At 45.1% G+C, this 16761-nt stretch overlaps 1 protein-coding gene across 12 annotated transcripts in view; it reads left to right on the forward strand.

Moving 5' to 3' along the window:
* SCHIP1 (schwannomin interacting protein 1) overlaps positions 1-16761 on the forward strand; it is a 144902-nt gene that overhangs the window by 90369 nt on the left and 37772 nt on the right. Inside the window, exon 1 of one of the 12 annotated variants that reach the window (XM_079766526.1) lies at positions 5538-10557. The exons of the other annotated variants lie outside the window; for them this stretch is intronic. Coding sequence (XP_079622652.1) covers positions 10480-10557 — 78 coding nt within the window. The 5' untranslated portion in view covers positions 5538-10479. Of the gene's footprint in view, positions 1-5537; positions 10558-16761 lie in introns of those variants that run through there. 12 annotated transcript variants of the gene reach the window in all.

Raw genomic sequence — 16761 nt, forward strand, 5'->3', positions numbered from 1 at the left:
TTTCGCCTCTCTTTTCAGAGAAACTCTGTAATTTAATTTTTTGAAAGGCAAGCTACTCCAGGATGATTCCCTATATCTTTTCATTAGGTTGAACACGAAATCACTGTTTTTCTAGGTCAAAAATTGGTCAAATGTCAGCAGTGTCATCTGGAAAGGAGGGATGTTGTTAGCCTACTGCCTTCTCCAGAGGAAGACAAATTGACTTTTCTTTTATATGATCTAGAGCATGTAACACTGCCATTGTGTGTTTGATAGTTTTGAAGTGTTTATGGCTCATTTTCACAACGCAATTAAGGGTATCAGGCACACAGTCATAGTCGATAGATCTTGCATCTCCATGGGCTCTGTGGTAGAACTACCTTCATTTGTATGTTCTTCTGAAACCCCTCCCTTTATCCGTAACTCAGCAAAGACAAAAACAGTAACCTGGAAGCAAAGGCTCGATCCCACTTAGACACCTGAATCTTAGAACCCAGCTGGCACCACTGAGATTGGATTCAGAAAGGGCGGTTTCTCCAAGACCTTGGCCTGGTGTTACCACAGTCACTCATGATGCCATATCCACAGTCTGATGTTTTTCAGAAACTTCCCCTTTCAGGATGATGGCGTATTCAGTTGTTTATTTTTGAGAATGATAATGTCATGGGTTAAAGCAACTTCCTGAGGTTAGCATTGCTACCGAGTAGATAGAATTTATTTCTAGGACTGATTCCTTTCCTACCATAAATGTATACCAACGTTTCTTAATGGAGAGTTCATGAATGCGGCTTCAGGGGCCATCCCCTCCCCCCCAAATTCCATGCTCATTTTGGTGCATATGTCTAGATGTGTATTATCATTACTTTATCATCGTCATCATTATCATTGCAGCAGTAATGGCCTCCTAACTGTTCTTGCTGCTCCTGCCCTTGAATGCTCTTTTAAAACCTAAGTCAGAGCAGGTCACCCCTCTCAAAATCCTGCTCAGAATAAAACTCTGGGCCACCCAGGGCCCTGCTTCCTCTTGGAGTCCTCTCCCACATCCCCCTTTCCCGTTACCGCCCCCCCCCTCCTACCTGGCATATGTTGCTCTGCGTAGGGTTGCCAGATTTAGCAAATCTCCTACAGTGTTTGAGACATGCATGTACTAAAAAATTGTTCACTGTTTATTAGGAATTCATATTCAGCTGGCCATCCTATGTTTTTCCTGTCAGTATCCCCCGTAGCTTATTCGGGTCTTTGCTCAAATGTTATCTTCTCGGGCAGGCCTTCTCTAGACTTACTATGTCAACTTCCAACTTTCCAAATCTATCCCAACATCTCTGTTACACTTATGTAATTTATTTGTATGCTTGGCATTCATTACCATCTATCAGAGTACATATGGATTTGTGTATTTTCTGTCTCCCTCACACCATGTAAACTCCATGAGGGCAGGGATTTTCATATTTGTATCCATGTGCTTTCCCGGTGCTTAGAACAAGCCCTCAAGTAATATGGATAGATATGCCTACTATATATAAAGTACCATAACATCATGGTTTCTTTTTTAAAAAAATTTCTTTATTGATTTGAGAGAAAGAGAGAGAGAGAGAGAGAGAGAGAGAGAGAGAGAGAGAGAGAGAGAGAGAAATATAGATTTGCAGCTCCACCCATTGATGCAGTCACTGGTTGATTCTTGTGTGTCCCCTGACCGGGGATCAAGCCCAAAACCTTGGTGTATCGGGTGGATGTTCTAATGAACTGAGCTACCAGACCAGGGTATAGCACCTTGGTTTCTTATGTTTTGATATTGTCCTCCCTCCCCCAACACCTGCCGTTAACCTGAAAGTTCCCATTGAGGGACAAATGATCCCCATATTTCCTGTTGCTTTTCTCATCTGGGAAATGGGATTTTTCCTACTTATCACCCTGGCCTGGAAGTTGGCAGGTCCCCTGTGGGAGCCCACCTTTCTGCATAACCAGGTCTGTTACCAGGAATTAAGAGCACGCTCCTTCTCTGGTGCACAGCAGGGACCCCATGAAGGCTGGGAAGCAGCAGGGGAGAACCATGCACCACTCCAGCTCTCAACTGTTTGTTGCTAATATAGGAAACTGTAATTGATTCTCGGATATTGCTTTTCCAAGTAGATGGTTGCTTTGAAAGAGAGTTTCACTGCTACCAGGAGCCCGAAAACCTCTGTTGCAGGTGTTTTGCAAGCTCTGTGCATAGCACAACTTCATCCAAGGAGGGACCATCAGAGAGAAATGCTCGGGCAGAATTTTCTGTGGTGGTTGTGTTTTTAAAGGCTCTCACGTCGTCATCTCCGTGTACTCTTCTCCCTCGGGATTTACATTAGCGAAGAGGTTACTGGGGCATGTGCTGTCCTTTTCCGTTGTAGCCGTGTTCAGATAGAGCTGCCGACCTCCGTCTTCCAGACTTGGGAGGAAGCCAGCCTCTTCAGGAAAGAGCCTCGCCCACAGCTTCGGGCCTGGCAGCCTTTTTAGGCCACATTCTTCTAATCAGCCCCTGGTAGAAAGCTTGGAGGTGTTGTTAATGTGACAGCTCAAGTTGGGGTCAGAGGGTCCGTTTTGCTTCAAAGCTCCCAAATATTTTCTCCTCTTTCCCAGCAGTTGGTTTTGGGGGACTTGTGTGTGTATATAAAAACAATGACATGCTTTCATCCCTTTCTTTCCCTCGCCCCAATTCTCCTCGACCACCTCGGATACAGATCGTGCCCTCACATTCTTTGCTACTGTGGGAATCTAGACTTGCAAGAAAAGAAAGTAACGTGATACATCAATGACTCTCATCTCTCTTCTCCCTGGGGAGCTTAAAGAGGCTCCTCTTCTTCAAACACACACCTGGCCTTGAGGAAACCCTGGTAGAAATCTAGAATGCCTCCCCATTTTCCATGGGATACAGCCACACCCCTTTGCATGGCCTGTAATGCCTAACCCTGACCTGAACCCCCAGCTGGAAACTCCTCCCTCCAGATCCCACACTCCTGCCCTCATTGCCATCACTGCTCTGCTTTGCTTTGGTTCCTCGGCCTGGAACGTCTCCTGCTCACACTCCACCTGCTTCGACCTGTTGTAGGCTGATGCAACTGTCAAGGCTCAAAGGGCACCTTCCCCCTCGGGTCCCCAGTCAGAAGTTCTCCTCAGTGCACTTTGGTTTTACCTCCGAGAATCCATTTGCAGCTGGTGATGTATAAGTCCGCCTCCCCCATTAGACAGCAGTCTTCTTGGAGGCAAGAGCCTCGTTTTCATTTCCTGCCCTGCACACAAGAGTGTGTGTTCAACGAATGTCTGTTGGGTTGGATTGCATTTTCTGCGGTTGGTGATGTTCTGAGTTCTCAGGATCAGGATTTCCCATCCCAATACCAGAGAGAAGCTCGGATCCGTGCTTTGCAACAGGGAGTTGGTGAAGCTGACCCCAGCAGTCCAGGCACCTGGCTTGTGAGCCTCTTGGCCAGTTGCCAGCATTTCTAACATCCCATCTGCCAAAATGGGGGGGGGGGGGGCGGCAGAGACAGAATGAATGAGACAAACATCCCAGCCTTCCCAGCGGCAATGCATTAAGAATATACCTCCGTACCTACTAATCCTTCACCCATGAATTTTTCCCAAGGTGAACCTCATGGTCTATCCCCAAGCGCTTTTTCAAAACACTTGCAATAGGTTGAGGCAAGCGCTCATATCCAAGCTGCCTTTCTTAATATGTTGAATTTTGCAAAGTTATAATAAATATTTTTACCATAAGGAGGGATAACTTAACTGCCTCCTGAAACACCAAAGTTTTCTTGGGCAAAATGTTTCAGCCCAGTGAAAGTGCTATACCCAGCACATAAAAATAAAAGATGGCCTATATTGGTCTGATAAAGCTAGGGAGTATATCAGTTTAAGTAGTACACCAAGATGTTGTGAAAATTCTTACTAGGGAGAGTAGAAAACAGCCTTCACGCTCAAATTCTAGTGGGTTATTTAATGGTTAACAAAGGAAAGGAAATATATTCTATTCCTACTGACACCAGGCCAAGGGAGGGTTCATTTCCCAATCCCTTGTTCCTGTGAATGAGAAAACAAAGGTATCGAATTTGAATTCATTTAAGATTCCGCCCAATTTAAGCCTGTTTCATCCATAGCAGGGAAAAATATATTGACCTAATGGAAAAGGGAATTTCAAAGCTTTGTGGTGCACTATTTGATGCAGGCATTTACAGCTAAGTTCATTGAAACAGTTTTCTGTCTGATTCTATAAATTTTTTTACTGGAAACATTTTCCCCATAGTCACTAGTGTTGGATAATACTTCGTTTTCATGGTTTTGCCTGGTTATAGTTGTATTTTGCCTTGCTGAGATACAGTGTGTTTTTTCTGAGGAGGCAGTAACATATCTATCACCTTAAAAATTAAGAAAATAATTCTGGATATATAATTCTGCACTTGTTTTTAACCAAGAAAGATATCTGGAAATCTAGTTTATATGTTTTAACACAGAGGGAACAAAGCAATAAGTGTCCAAATGAAAACAAAAAAAAAATCATCTCAACAGAGCTACGTTATACACCTGATCTGAAATAGAAATTTAGTAGAAGCACAGACATTACTATTTAAAATAGCACTTGGTGCCTCAAACATCAGGATTCAGACATCCAGTGGTTTTAAGAAATAAATATGCAACGCCTGTGTAAGCCAAACATCTAGTATTTTCTCTTGGAAAGAGGATGGTGATGGGGGAGGACAGGAAATGGGAACATCTCTCTGGTACATGTCAGTGCATTCATGATTTTTGAAGAGTAGAGACCACACACACACACAATCTTGGGTAACTAATTACAACTTCACATGAAGAAGCTCAGCATTAATACAGCCACCTCCTATTATTTATTTATATACCTATGCCAAGGGAAGATTTGAAATCTTGGTGTACTTAGTATTCTCCTTTGCACTATCGAAAAGCATCAGAAATTACCAAGCTTCCTGAAATAGAAAGTACTTTGACAGAACTGCTTGAATTCAGAAGAAAACAACTCTCGAAAAGGCATAATGACAGTCAGCATAGGAGAGCCAGTAATGGGGAAAGCATGCTAGGAACACAGAGACATGCAATGAGGACATTATCCTGGTTCCGTTTGGACGCCGTGCTGTGGCCCACAGAGTGACGGCAGTTGAGTTCCTTGTGCTCAGGTTTTCAGTTGGGCACACAGATCTATGTCTGTGGTCCTCAGTCATTTTAATACAGGTGACTGTCTGGCACTCTCTGTACTCCCAACACCTTCACCTCCTCTACCCCACACTCCCAGTGCCATTATTTTAATTTTTCAACATACGCTGAAAAGTCCATTTAAAAATTTGCCTGCATATTTTCCTGGCTCATCTAGCTATCAGTGTGCCTTAATTGAAAAGCAAAGCAAAGGAGGTGGTTAGGTGGGTGGAAAAAGATCAATCAAAGAACTTATATGCATATATGCATAACCCATGGACACAGACAATAGGGTAGGGAAAGCCTGGGGTGGGGGATGGGAGCAGGATAGAAGGAGTCAATGGGGGGCAAAGGGGATATATGTAAGACTTTCAACATCAAAGATTTAATTTTTTTTAAAAAAGCAAAGCAAATTTAAATGAACTTTGCACCGAAGAAAAACAAATAATTAATTTGAAAAAAGATTACAACTCAAGTATCACTTTGTATAGCAGGTGGAATTTGGATGTTCAGGCTGGGCAGGCAGTGGATGCTGCAGGCTTTAGTCGGGATGAATTAGAGTTCCCATCTGTAAACTGGAAAATCTTTTTGCAATGCCTAAGTGATTTCCCAGTAATGTGGTCAGTGTTCTCAGAGTCAATAATTTCCACCAGGGCCCGATAATGATCATTTAAAAGCATTAGCTCACGTGATCAATGCACCTTGCAGTTGAGGGCATGGCTTGACAGGAAACTGAAGCTCTCCGGTCCAGTCCTTGAATTTCAGGGCAGGGGAGGGGCTGAGAAAAAGCCCTCTAAACCTCAGGGATTGTCAGTGGCTGTGTGTATGTTTTCTAAGGGATGGCGTCAGTGTCTGGGCCCATGTTAAGCCAGCATCGTTCATTTTGGAGAAGGTGGCAGTGGAGAAGGAACCAGAGAAAATTCTTGGTAGAAAGGACACGAGTGGCTGTTATCCCCTTGTTTGCATAGCTACTGCAAAACCACCACGCATTGCATATGGCTCATCTTCCAGTGAAGTGGTTTGTTTTTTCCTTTCCTGTATTCATCTGGACCTCTTGGGAGTGAAATTAATTACAGTGTTGACCCCAAACATCTAAAGTCAGAGTCTTGCCACCAAGCATAGAAATATGATCTAACGTAAAAAGATAATGGCTGTATAATAAATTTTTGCAAGGTCTGGATCTATGCTTCTAAAATTTAAGGTACATTCACAAATCCAAGAGCTCTTTTTAAAAATGTCTTTTCTGATTCAGTAGGTCTGGGTTGGGACCTCAGAGTGTTCATTTCCAGTCAGCTCCCAGGAAATGTCAGAGGACACACTTTGAGTAGCAAAGCTGTAGAATACATCACAGGTCAGTCCACGTGATAGGAAATCACCAGATATTTTAAGCTGGTACAAGCCACCCAGACAGCGGTGGTACAGCTCCTTCTGTGGGCGTGTCTGTGCTGAGCACCCTGTGGGGGCGGGTGCAGAGAAAATTCATCACCACCGGGGGCCCCACCCTGCGAGCTCTTGCATCCGTGTTTCAGGAGGGGATGTTCTGTCACTTGCCTCTGGGTAGTGCTTATTAGAGAATCACTTATGACCGGAAAAGGCGTAGCGGGTAGAGGAGCAGAATGGTGTTCATTCTTCACTTAGTGCGAATCCTTGTTGCTGTTGTTTGGGAAATTTCATCTTGGATTTTGAGGTGCCTTCTCCAGAAGATAATATATTTTTAAAGGATGTGTGTGCATATATATGTATGTATGCAGTCAGTATATTATTACTGTATGTCAATTTGAATATGTATATACATATACATAGTTAATAATGAGAGTTCAAGAGTTTGGTCATTTTAACTGTATATTTAAGCCCACCCTGTAAAAATGCAAGGAAAACGACATTAGTGATTAGGCTTATAGTGTTATGTATCTTACTAAGTCTTATAGTCTCTACATTTTTATAATTTCATCCATATTAGCTCTTGGTTGTCGATTGCTAAGTGAACTAGGCTGCTAACCCAGGTCAGAGACTGAATGAAGTTCATGGTAGCTCCCCTCTTTCAACCAAAGCAGACCCATTTTTAACTTTGAACATATGTGGTTTCCACAGAAAATCTCGGTTGAAAAGCAGTAATGTGAACTATTAGTATTTCCTACCATGGACAGCATTTAGAGGAAACATTTTAAGCAACACTTACATTTCTCCTGCGTTCATGTGCTTATGCAACAGCTCTTCACTGTTCCCTTAACGTGTGTGAGGCCGTGTCTGGATGCTGTGGGGGAAACAAGGTGAATAAGCAAACTCTGCCCCCTTAGAAGCAGCCTTGAAACCCCATGGCTGATGGGAAGGAGCCACAGTGGCTCCAAAAGCACAGTGTTGAACCAGAAAAGATCCACTCTACCGCGTGTTAGGTCATGGCCCTCGGTGGAGGCACTCATTTTATTTCTTGAGGTCTAATTAGCAGGGGATAGTGGCGATACGTGCTGGGTGTTCCTGATGTGCGATTGATAGTCAGTATGTGATATTGTTATAGAAGTGCTGCCGGAATCCTCTCTGTACTAAATCTTAGTTTTTAAAAGCTGTGTTGATTATTTTAGTGTGGGCATTTGTTTCTTACCAAGGCAGCCAGTGGGAGGCGGTCTGGCACGCCCACTTAGAATGTGGGCCACAGCAGCAGAGGGCCCAGGTTCACCCCTCTGTTCTGACCATTTGCAAGCAGCCTCACTGTGGGCAGGTTACTTATCCTCACTGCGCTCTCACTCACTTATAAAATGCAAATGATAATAGTATCTACTCCATAGTGTGACTGTGAGGATCAAAGACGTCTAAGACACACGTGGGAGGTGCCTGGCACATAGCAACCCCTCAGGAAAGGTAACTATTGTTATTATCTTACCTAATAATAGAGAAACATGTAAATTGACTGTACCTCCGCTACGCCCACAGCCAATCAGAGTGAGTATGCAAATTAACCCAACAAAAGTGGCGGTTAATTTGCATACATACCTGGGTCCCGGGAACTTCCTCAGCACCCAGGTCACTCCCAGCCGGCCATCGGAGGAGGTGGGCCCTTCCCAAGCCTAAAACCTCAAGCAGAGGCTTTAGGCTTGGGCAGGAGCTGAGCCTGGGATCGGAGGGGAGGGGAAAAAATCAATAGAAACATATCCTCAGGTGAGAATAAAAAGAAAAATAAAGAAAGAAATGTCATATCCTATGAAAGACACATCTTGAAAATGCCTAAAGAAAGTTGTCATTTTTTCATGGTGAAGGGACTGGAGTCTGTGTTGATGAAAATACCTTGGTGGCTGTGGTGACTGGCAGTGGCTGCAGCAGCTGGGTGATGGGGCTAGCGCCTTGCCCTGATCAGCCTGGTCGCCTCCCGAAAAGGGAGGCCAGACTGTGGCTTAGGTCCACTCCCAAAGCGGGCAAGCCTAAGCCATCAGTAGGATATCCCCTGAGGGCTCCCAGTATGTGAGACGGGGCAGGCTGGGCTGAGGGACCCCTCCCCAGTGCACGAATTTCGTGCACTGGGCCCCTAGTGTTAATATATGTCCTCTAATAAGATGCATGCTTCCTTCATTTCAGGTGGCCTCCTTTGACAGGATTTAGTATACACAGATCCTTTACAGTACAGATGCTTTATTGTAACCCCAAAGCCTTCGCCTTGGTGAATTCTCCGGTGTTGGGAACACCCACATTGGGGCAGCACCCAGCATTGCCTCACAGCCCTGGGAGGTGTTTTGGGTCCCTTGTGTGCAGATAGTGGGAGCCTTGTTTAGCAGGAGGGTCCTGGGGCCTGGAAGAGAATAAGACATGGGAGATCTCTGCTAGGGAGAAGCCCTGCCCAAATGCGTGTGGCTCCTGAGACACAGCTTGTCCTTGTACTGTCTGCAAATGTGCAGGTCACTCTCTTGGGAACTGAGGGGCGGGGTCCCGAAAGTGGAGTGCAGGGAGGATTTGGATTTGGGTCAGGGGCTGCAGAGGAAGCTATTTGCTTTGCAAAAGTTGTGCTACACTCAACTACATTGAGACACATTCATGCCACCAGTCTTGAGCAAATGGAATTTTTAAAAAATTGTGGAAATAGACAACAGAATTCCAGCATTTCAGCAGAGGATCAGATGCCAAAAGACTACCTTATGGCATTTTTTGGTTGGTTAGAGTGTTCTTCACAGCTTTGAACTTGGTCAAGAATTCATATTGGAAAAGGTATTAACTAGTACCTCTGCTGATTTCTGTCTACACTTGTCAGAGGAGGAGATGGTGTTCGACGGAGCTTGCCCTTGGAGCTCTTTGGCCCACTTCTGCAAACAGTAACATTTTTTTTTTTTTTTTTAATGAGCAGTGGGTATATTTTTCAGTCTCTGGTGCTAGTCATTCAGCAGTGATGAGAGTGTGTTTGTGTGTTGTTTGTCTGCCTCTTGCACCCAAACATCCTCCAGCTGTGGGTCTTTTCCTTCTCTGTATGTAAAGCCAGTAAACAAAACCAAAAGCCCTGGGAAAAGGGTGAGGAGAGCAACAGAAAGGAACCATCTCTTTTGTGAAAAAGGCCGCCACCGGCTGAATCTTAAAGAAAAGCTGATGGATCTTTTTCTCTTGACTATTAACAGAGCAAAGCGCCGATCTTCAGGCGGAGGGGTCCTTCTGTGGGTTGGAAGTAAGTTTCATCTTTGTGCTGGGGCTTCCACCACAAGATGAGACATTTACATCTGATGCTAAGAAATGATTGGTTGTGGGGAAAAGAAAAAAGAAAGAGCAAACATCTGTCCTACAGGTTAGCCTTTAAATTATACTCTTTTCATTCTGTCATGGGATACCCAGCTTTTAACTCGCTGGTGAAGTCTGCGAGGCTGGGTTGTTTGCATCTATTTTTATCTCATCCACTCTGCCCCGGGTTCAGAATAAGGTTGCTGGTTTCCTCCCAGAGCCCCTAGCCACAGTCAGCCCTGACCTGGGCAGCTGGGGAGTGGAATCGGCTTTTCCTGGGTTGGGAACAGGGAAGGTGCTGTGGAGAGGGATCCAGGCGGGATCATCCAGGGGAAGGCGACGGCAGATGGTGGGAAGGCTGGGCTTCCCACCGGCCGAGCGTCAGTGCAGAGTGAGCCTCAGAAAGCGGCAGCTGCCCCGGTGCCAGCACACAGGGCAGACCAGGGCCAGGCGGGCGGTGTCTCCGAGACAGAGCAGGACAAGGACACGCACAGCCGGGCACAGACTCCTAGCTGGCTCTCCACGTCAGCATGAGCAGGGAGCAGGGTCCTGAGCAATTGGCACATCAGCCTATCAGAATTCAGGAGAGGTTCTTTCTCAAGTAAAATTCTAAAGAGTCAAAGGATGAATTTGGACAGTGATGGAATGGATGACATCATCAGTCAAGAATCCCCATTGGATATGGAGGGGAATTATAAAAAGGTAAGGCGGGGGGGGGGGGAGTTCTTTTGTTTGTGAACAATTGGACCATTTTTCTCACTGGGAGAAAGATCACCCTTGAGAAGTGGCCAAATTCCATAGTCAGTGGCCATTGCCATAATATATTCAGGAAAGCTGAAATGCACAGAATTGAATACATTAAGTTGGGAAAGCTCTCCTTTCTGTTTTTCCCAGCTTGTATTCATTAATATATTTAAGCAGTAACTGGAATACACATGTTGTTATTCTGAAGTTGAAAAAAATTATATTATACATTTAGTTGCTAGGCAGGCTTTTTATATAAAGGAAGAATTTTTAAAATTACTGACATGTTAAAAATTCGCCTGCAATTAAAAATTACTAGAATGTTTAACCCATCTTTCTAATTTTGACTTTTTAAAAAAAATATTAAGTTTTACTAAGAGAAGGTGTGGGGTTTTAAAAATTTGATACGGTATCTACTAATTCTTTGCCTGCCTTTTCTTTTGAAAGCCAGTGAATATATTTTTGGAATGTTTTATATGGTAATTGTCTGGTAATAAGAGGCCCAAGTAAAAATAGCTTTAGTTATATGGGTGAGGTCATGAAATTGAACTACAAGTGTGTGCTTGTCCGTCCACAGAGGGCTAAACGCATGCTCCGTCCTTCTCCCTTATTATTTTCCCTAAGTCAGATGTAGGTCACGGCCCAGCACAGGATGAAAAAGAAGGGCCCTCCCATCATGGAACTAACACAGGAAGACTTGCTGCTAAACTTCTGATTTGATCAAGTATGTCACAAACTTTTTTCCCCAGAGTGAGATACAGAAAGAAGCTTCTGTCTTGATAATAATGCAAAATATGGCAGTCTGCATCTTATATGCATAATTGTGTGTGAGAATAGGCGCTGTTTTGAGCATATGCTTTATCTCTTGGAGCAGCCCAGAGTAATGTATGCTCTTCCTTCAGAAGCTGAAATGTAAATATGTGAGATTTAAATGGCCTGCCATGTTGCCCTGCGTGTGTTTTGTCCCTTGCGATCCCCAAGGAGGGAATGAGTGCCCGAGGTGGTAAGTGCACAGAGTCCTGGAACCCCAACACCTCTCAGCTGTCCCCTCCTGCCGGAAGTGGGTGCACGGCAGACGCTGGGGACACTGAGCAATCAGAGTCGGTCACTTACCCAGCCCAGGAGAGCAAGTGCACGCCTCTCACCCTGCCTCTTACGTTCAGGGCCAAAAGACGGCTCTCGGTTTTCTTTGTTAAATCGTCTCAGATAGAAAAGTGTAGGTCAGTTTGCATTTAGGGAAAAATGAGAAACATGCCATTGCTCACGCAATAACAATAAAATAATGGCCCCTGTAGTTTCATGCTCCTCAGAACCTGAGAGCCCAGATGCCTGGGATGAGTGAGCGGTGATATGAGGCAACCTGATACAGCACGGACTAAAGCCACAAGCTTGAAAGGCTCCAGTCGCTTTGAAACATCAACAACAACAAGACAGAGTTGCAGTGTGAAGCCCATTATCTCACTGAGGCAGCGGGGTGCCACATGAGCTTTCAGGAGACCTGGTGTCTGATAGGTCAAGTACGAAGCACCCCTAGATGAAACCCCTCGATGAGGAGGATGCCAGAGGTCAGGCGATGCTGTTCTGGACCCTAACATGAGAGTTGTTCTCTTGACGGTTCAGCTTTCTAACTGCCTTGCTCAGGCAAATGCTTTCAAATTTATGCATATTATGTTTACTATGAAGGCTTCATTATGCTAAAAAAAAAATACTAGTCTTAATTTCATTAAGAATGTCTAGCAAAACACGGCAACATATGTTTTCTTTAAAGTACAAAGAGCAGGAAAAGAATTAGATAGTATAAAAATCACTTTTCCTAAATGGAATCTTCTTTTTCTAAGTTTTCCCCCCCAAATGTTTTGTTTTTGCTGTTTGGTTGACTAAGTAGAAAATTAAATTAGGTGCCATAAAGCAGGGGTCTGCAGGCTTTTTTGACCTTGTACCCATCAGTAAAATGTTTTTGAGCCCATGCCTATAATATACATATATTTTATTCATAAGTTACATGCACATATCATTGTAAAAATATATTACGTACATATAAAACATATACCAATAGATATTTTTAAATAAATGTTTAAATATAAATTAAAGTTTTAATAATTTCTCTTTCCCCTCCTGTGACTTTGAGGTCAGTTGTCAAAAACAGTTGGAAAATGGATATACCCCTGCCTACTGGTAGATACGACAGAACTTCCTATACCAGTTGCACTAATAAATACCACATGGGTACAGGGATTATTTTACAAGATTGTAATAAAGTCAGGCAAACAGCCTTGGGGGAAAGGTCACTTTCCGATAACTAAAATTAGATTCCGCCCAGGCGGGGGAAGGAAGAGAGCAGGCATCTGGCCCTTTCCTTGGGGAAGGCCCCGGCGGTAAGCAAGATGTCTCATTAGGATCTCTGGTTTGCTCAGTAGCGGTGAAGCTGTCCTCAACAGGACACAGATCTCGGTATTTAGGAAGGAAGGCCTGCACCTTGGCAGAATCCAGGGTGTGTATGTTCAGTGTCATCGCCCCCCGACCCTCTGGTAGAGCCCACACAGCTGACTGTCTTTAGGAGCAAGCACGGGCACATCTAAGGCCAGGATCGCAGAAGGGAGAATGGGCTTTCCCTCAAGGGGCTCGGGTGGGAGGGGAGGGGGGTGGGCGGTGAGAGGTGTTGGGGTTCCAGGACTCTGTGATATGGATGATGCTGCCTGGGTGTTCAGATAGCTAGTGTGGACCGAAAAACACGCAGCTTGTGTCCTCTCAGAGCCTGGGAAGATCCAAGTTACACTGATGGAGAGAGGAAATCGGGAAAACGTAACATAGACGGCAGAAGGCTGGGAGGCTCCCACTGTGTCCGGGAGCAGAGCAGACCCAGGGAAGCCGTCCTGCCTCTGTCCGCAGGTTGCCCCTCCCAGAGAGGAGCCGGGGGGGGGGGGGGAGCACGCGGGGGGGACAGGCCTGTGCAGTCGAGGACAGGACGGGGAGGCCTGCTCGCCTCGCTTTGTTCCTCCGAGGTGCTGTGCATCCAATTACAGTGAAAGATTAGGGAGGAGCCCGTGAAAACATTAAAAGGCTGGAAGGAACAATATTTAAAGTGAAGCCACAGCTGCGCCTCATGTTTTTTTAAAAGGTGAATGGGAATGACTGCTGGAGATAAACTGCAATAAACAGGAACACAGAATGCCAGCTGCCATTCCAGACAAGAGCTCTGCCCTCCCCACTCAATTACTGAGGAAAAGCAGCCGTCGACCTCCATTAACCCTCCCGTCTTCCTGTCTGTGAGGGCTGATTGCGCTGGAAGGACTGCTCAGTTACTGAACCCGGAGCCTGGGCCCACCTCGCCACCTGGGGACAATCGCTCCCGCTCTCTGAGCCAGGGTCTCCCTTCCTTTGCAGGGAGGAACGGGCCTGGAGGGTCTTAGATGATGTAAAGATGAGGCCTCGGCTCCTACTTCAGGGATCTTCCCCGGATATCACCCTGGTTCACCAGCATAGTCAGGGGACGGTTGTATCAAGTAACTAGGTTTCTGGGCATGTGGTGTGTGAATTATAGCTCAATAAAAGTAATAAACCACACACGTAACAAAAAAAAAATGTGTATGGTTTATTTTTCAATTGAGATATAATTTATATACCCTAATATATGAGACACAACTCACATACCATTTCAAATTTTGATGGGTTTTAATATATTTATAAGGTTATGCAAACCACTATTGTCTAATTCCAGAATATTTTCATCACCCCAAAGAAACACTGTATCCATCTGCAATTGCTCCCAATTCTTTCCTCCCCAGACATTAATCTGTTTGAGGTCTTTTTATTTTAATTTATTTATTTTAGAGAGGCAGGGAGAGGGAGAGAAACATCAATGATGAGAGAGAATCATTGATCAGCTGCCTCCTGTACTCCCACTACTCGGGATTGAGCCCACAATCTGGGCATATGCCCTTGACCGAAATCGAACCTGGAACCCTTCAGTCTGTAGGCCGACGTTCGTTCTACCCACTTAGCCAACCGGCTAAGGCTGTTTGCTGTCTTTATGGATTTGTCTGTCCTGGTTAATTCTGGCTCTCTCTATTCCCTTCTTTAAATATATATATATTTGCTGATGGTATTACAGATGTCTCCCATTTTCCCCCCTTTTACTGCCTCCTCCCAGCCCCTACTCCCCCGCTCCCCCCACCAGGTCTTTACTACCTTATTGCCTGTATCCATGGGCTGTGCGTATAAGTATATAAGTTCTTTGGTTTATCTCTTTTCGTCCCCCTAACCCCACATCGGGGTATGGCAGTCTGTTCATCTCTCCCTTTAATATTCACACCTATCATTTAAGAAGTTTCTCTCTGGGCCAGGCACCATGCCAACTACTTTCTACATAGCATATCATTTGATCCTTGACACAACCTAAAAGATAGTAGTATTATCTCTTTTTTCAGAAAAAGAAACGGGGGCTTAAAGAGTTTCTGTAACCTGCACTAGGAGGTGTCAGAGTCAAGATATGAACTTGGGTTTTCTTGACCCCAGTTTCCCTGCCCTGGCCTCCTCTCCTTCCTGGTCACGTGCCTGTGTCTGGCTCTCCCAGATCCTGAGTCCACCGTGAGGTGGGAAATTGGGGACACTGGCTTCCTGGCAGTGATCGAGGTCTGGCTGTTTCATAACCATCCAGTAGGTGTTTCACACTGTTGTGTTCTGACAGTGACACTGAATGCCTGCGATGGGTTTGCAGGCCTCTGAAATGCACCTGTTAAAAATAGAGCTCCCAGATAACAGTGTGCTGTGGGAAAAAGTAGCCTCGGTCATCTGAGGACCAGAAAGAGCCCAGGATGCTCCCAGCAGCTCATGTTTGGGACACGCTGCTCACGAGGGAGGAAAACTTGAGTTTTCGGCGGCGGCCCCCTAGGACTGAACGTGGAAACACTTGCACTACAGTAGTCAACTTTGTGGACTGCGCCTTGGGCTCCGATACCTTCACCAAAGTTCCCATTCAGTCAGTGAGTGGCTCCTGAAACTTCAGCCCTAGATTAGATGTTTGTTAGGTCCCTTTGCTCTGGTCCTTAACAATTAGAGTATTCAGGTCTTAGGGAGTCTGTACAACAGCACTTCTATCTGCCTGCCCCTGTTTATACCGACCCTGTAGCGTGGGGACAAGCCATGCAGTCAATAGGCAAAACCGTCCTCGGGGCTAACACGTAATTGCAAACGTCTCCGTTCTCTGCACTGGCATCCCAGCACTATTGTTGCCTGCCTGTTCTCAAGTAAAGCGTGTCCTAGAGTCCTTCCTCCAGTGATTCTCATGAAGATCCTAGGTTATTCAACTTGTGTTCCCACTAGTCATCAAAATCTTCCCGGGGATAAAATAAGACACAAGAACTTGACATAACCCACACAGTGCAAATAATTATGCATGTGCCATTCAAAGACGTAAGACGTATTTTCTTACAAAATGTTCTTTTTATATTTTGATCGTGTCACAAAACCCATGGTTGTTTCAGAGAGAAAATAATTAGAAAATACCACCAGTATAGTTGGGTGTTTGTTTGTGTGTTTTTTTAGTTTCTATTTTAAAGAAAATCTGCCTAATGAACAAATAAGTTGTGTACTTCTGGTTCCTAATGTTACAAAGGACTCCCCACTGCAGTGCTGCCCCTAAATGTTAGAGGAAAGCCGCCCTTCTTACCAAGCTGTGGGGAGAAGAGTGACTGTCATCTTTCTGAAGGAAGAGCACTCCTCGACAGGGGGCTCCAGAATAGAGTCCCAGTGCATTCCCGGCGGATGCTGCTAATGGCGGTGATGCCAGATATCACGAGGCAATGGATTATTGCACTGAAGCCAGGGGATCATTAATTGCTTCAAAACAGGCATCCTGGCAAGGCCTTGGCAGGGGCCAGACGGCCACAAATGAAATCCACCTGGATGCAGAGTCTGGCCATTCCACATGGAACAGATTCGTGCCCAGATAAAGAAGAACCAACTCTGTTTCATCCAGCTGCTTGATCTGTTCCATTGGTGGAAGCCGTGGTTCTCAAAGTGTCTGGACTAGCAGCATGAGCAGCATCTGGGAACTTGTTTGAAATGCACTCTCTCAGCCCCAGCCCAGATCTCCTGAATCAGAAAAATAGTCTGTTTGTACAAGCCCTCCAGTGATTCTCATGCATAACCAAGTTGGAGAAC

The sequence above is a fragment of the Cnephaeus nilssonii genome (genome assembly GCF_951640355.1).
Source record: "Cnephaeus nilssonii genome assembly, chromosome: 3".
In the NCBI taxonomy this organism is placed as follows: domain Eukaryota; kingdom Metazoa; phylum Chordata; class Mammalia; order Chiroptera; family Vespertilionidae; genus Cnephaeus; species Cnephaeus nilssonii.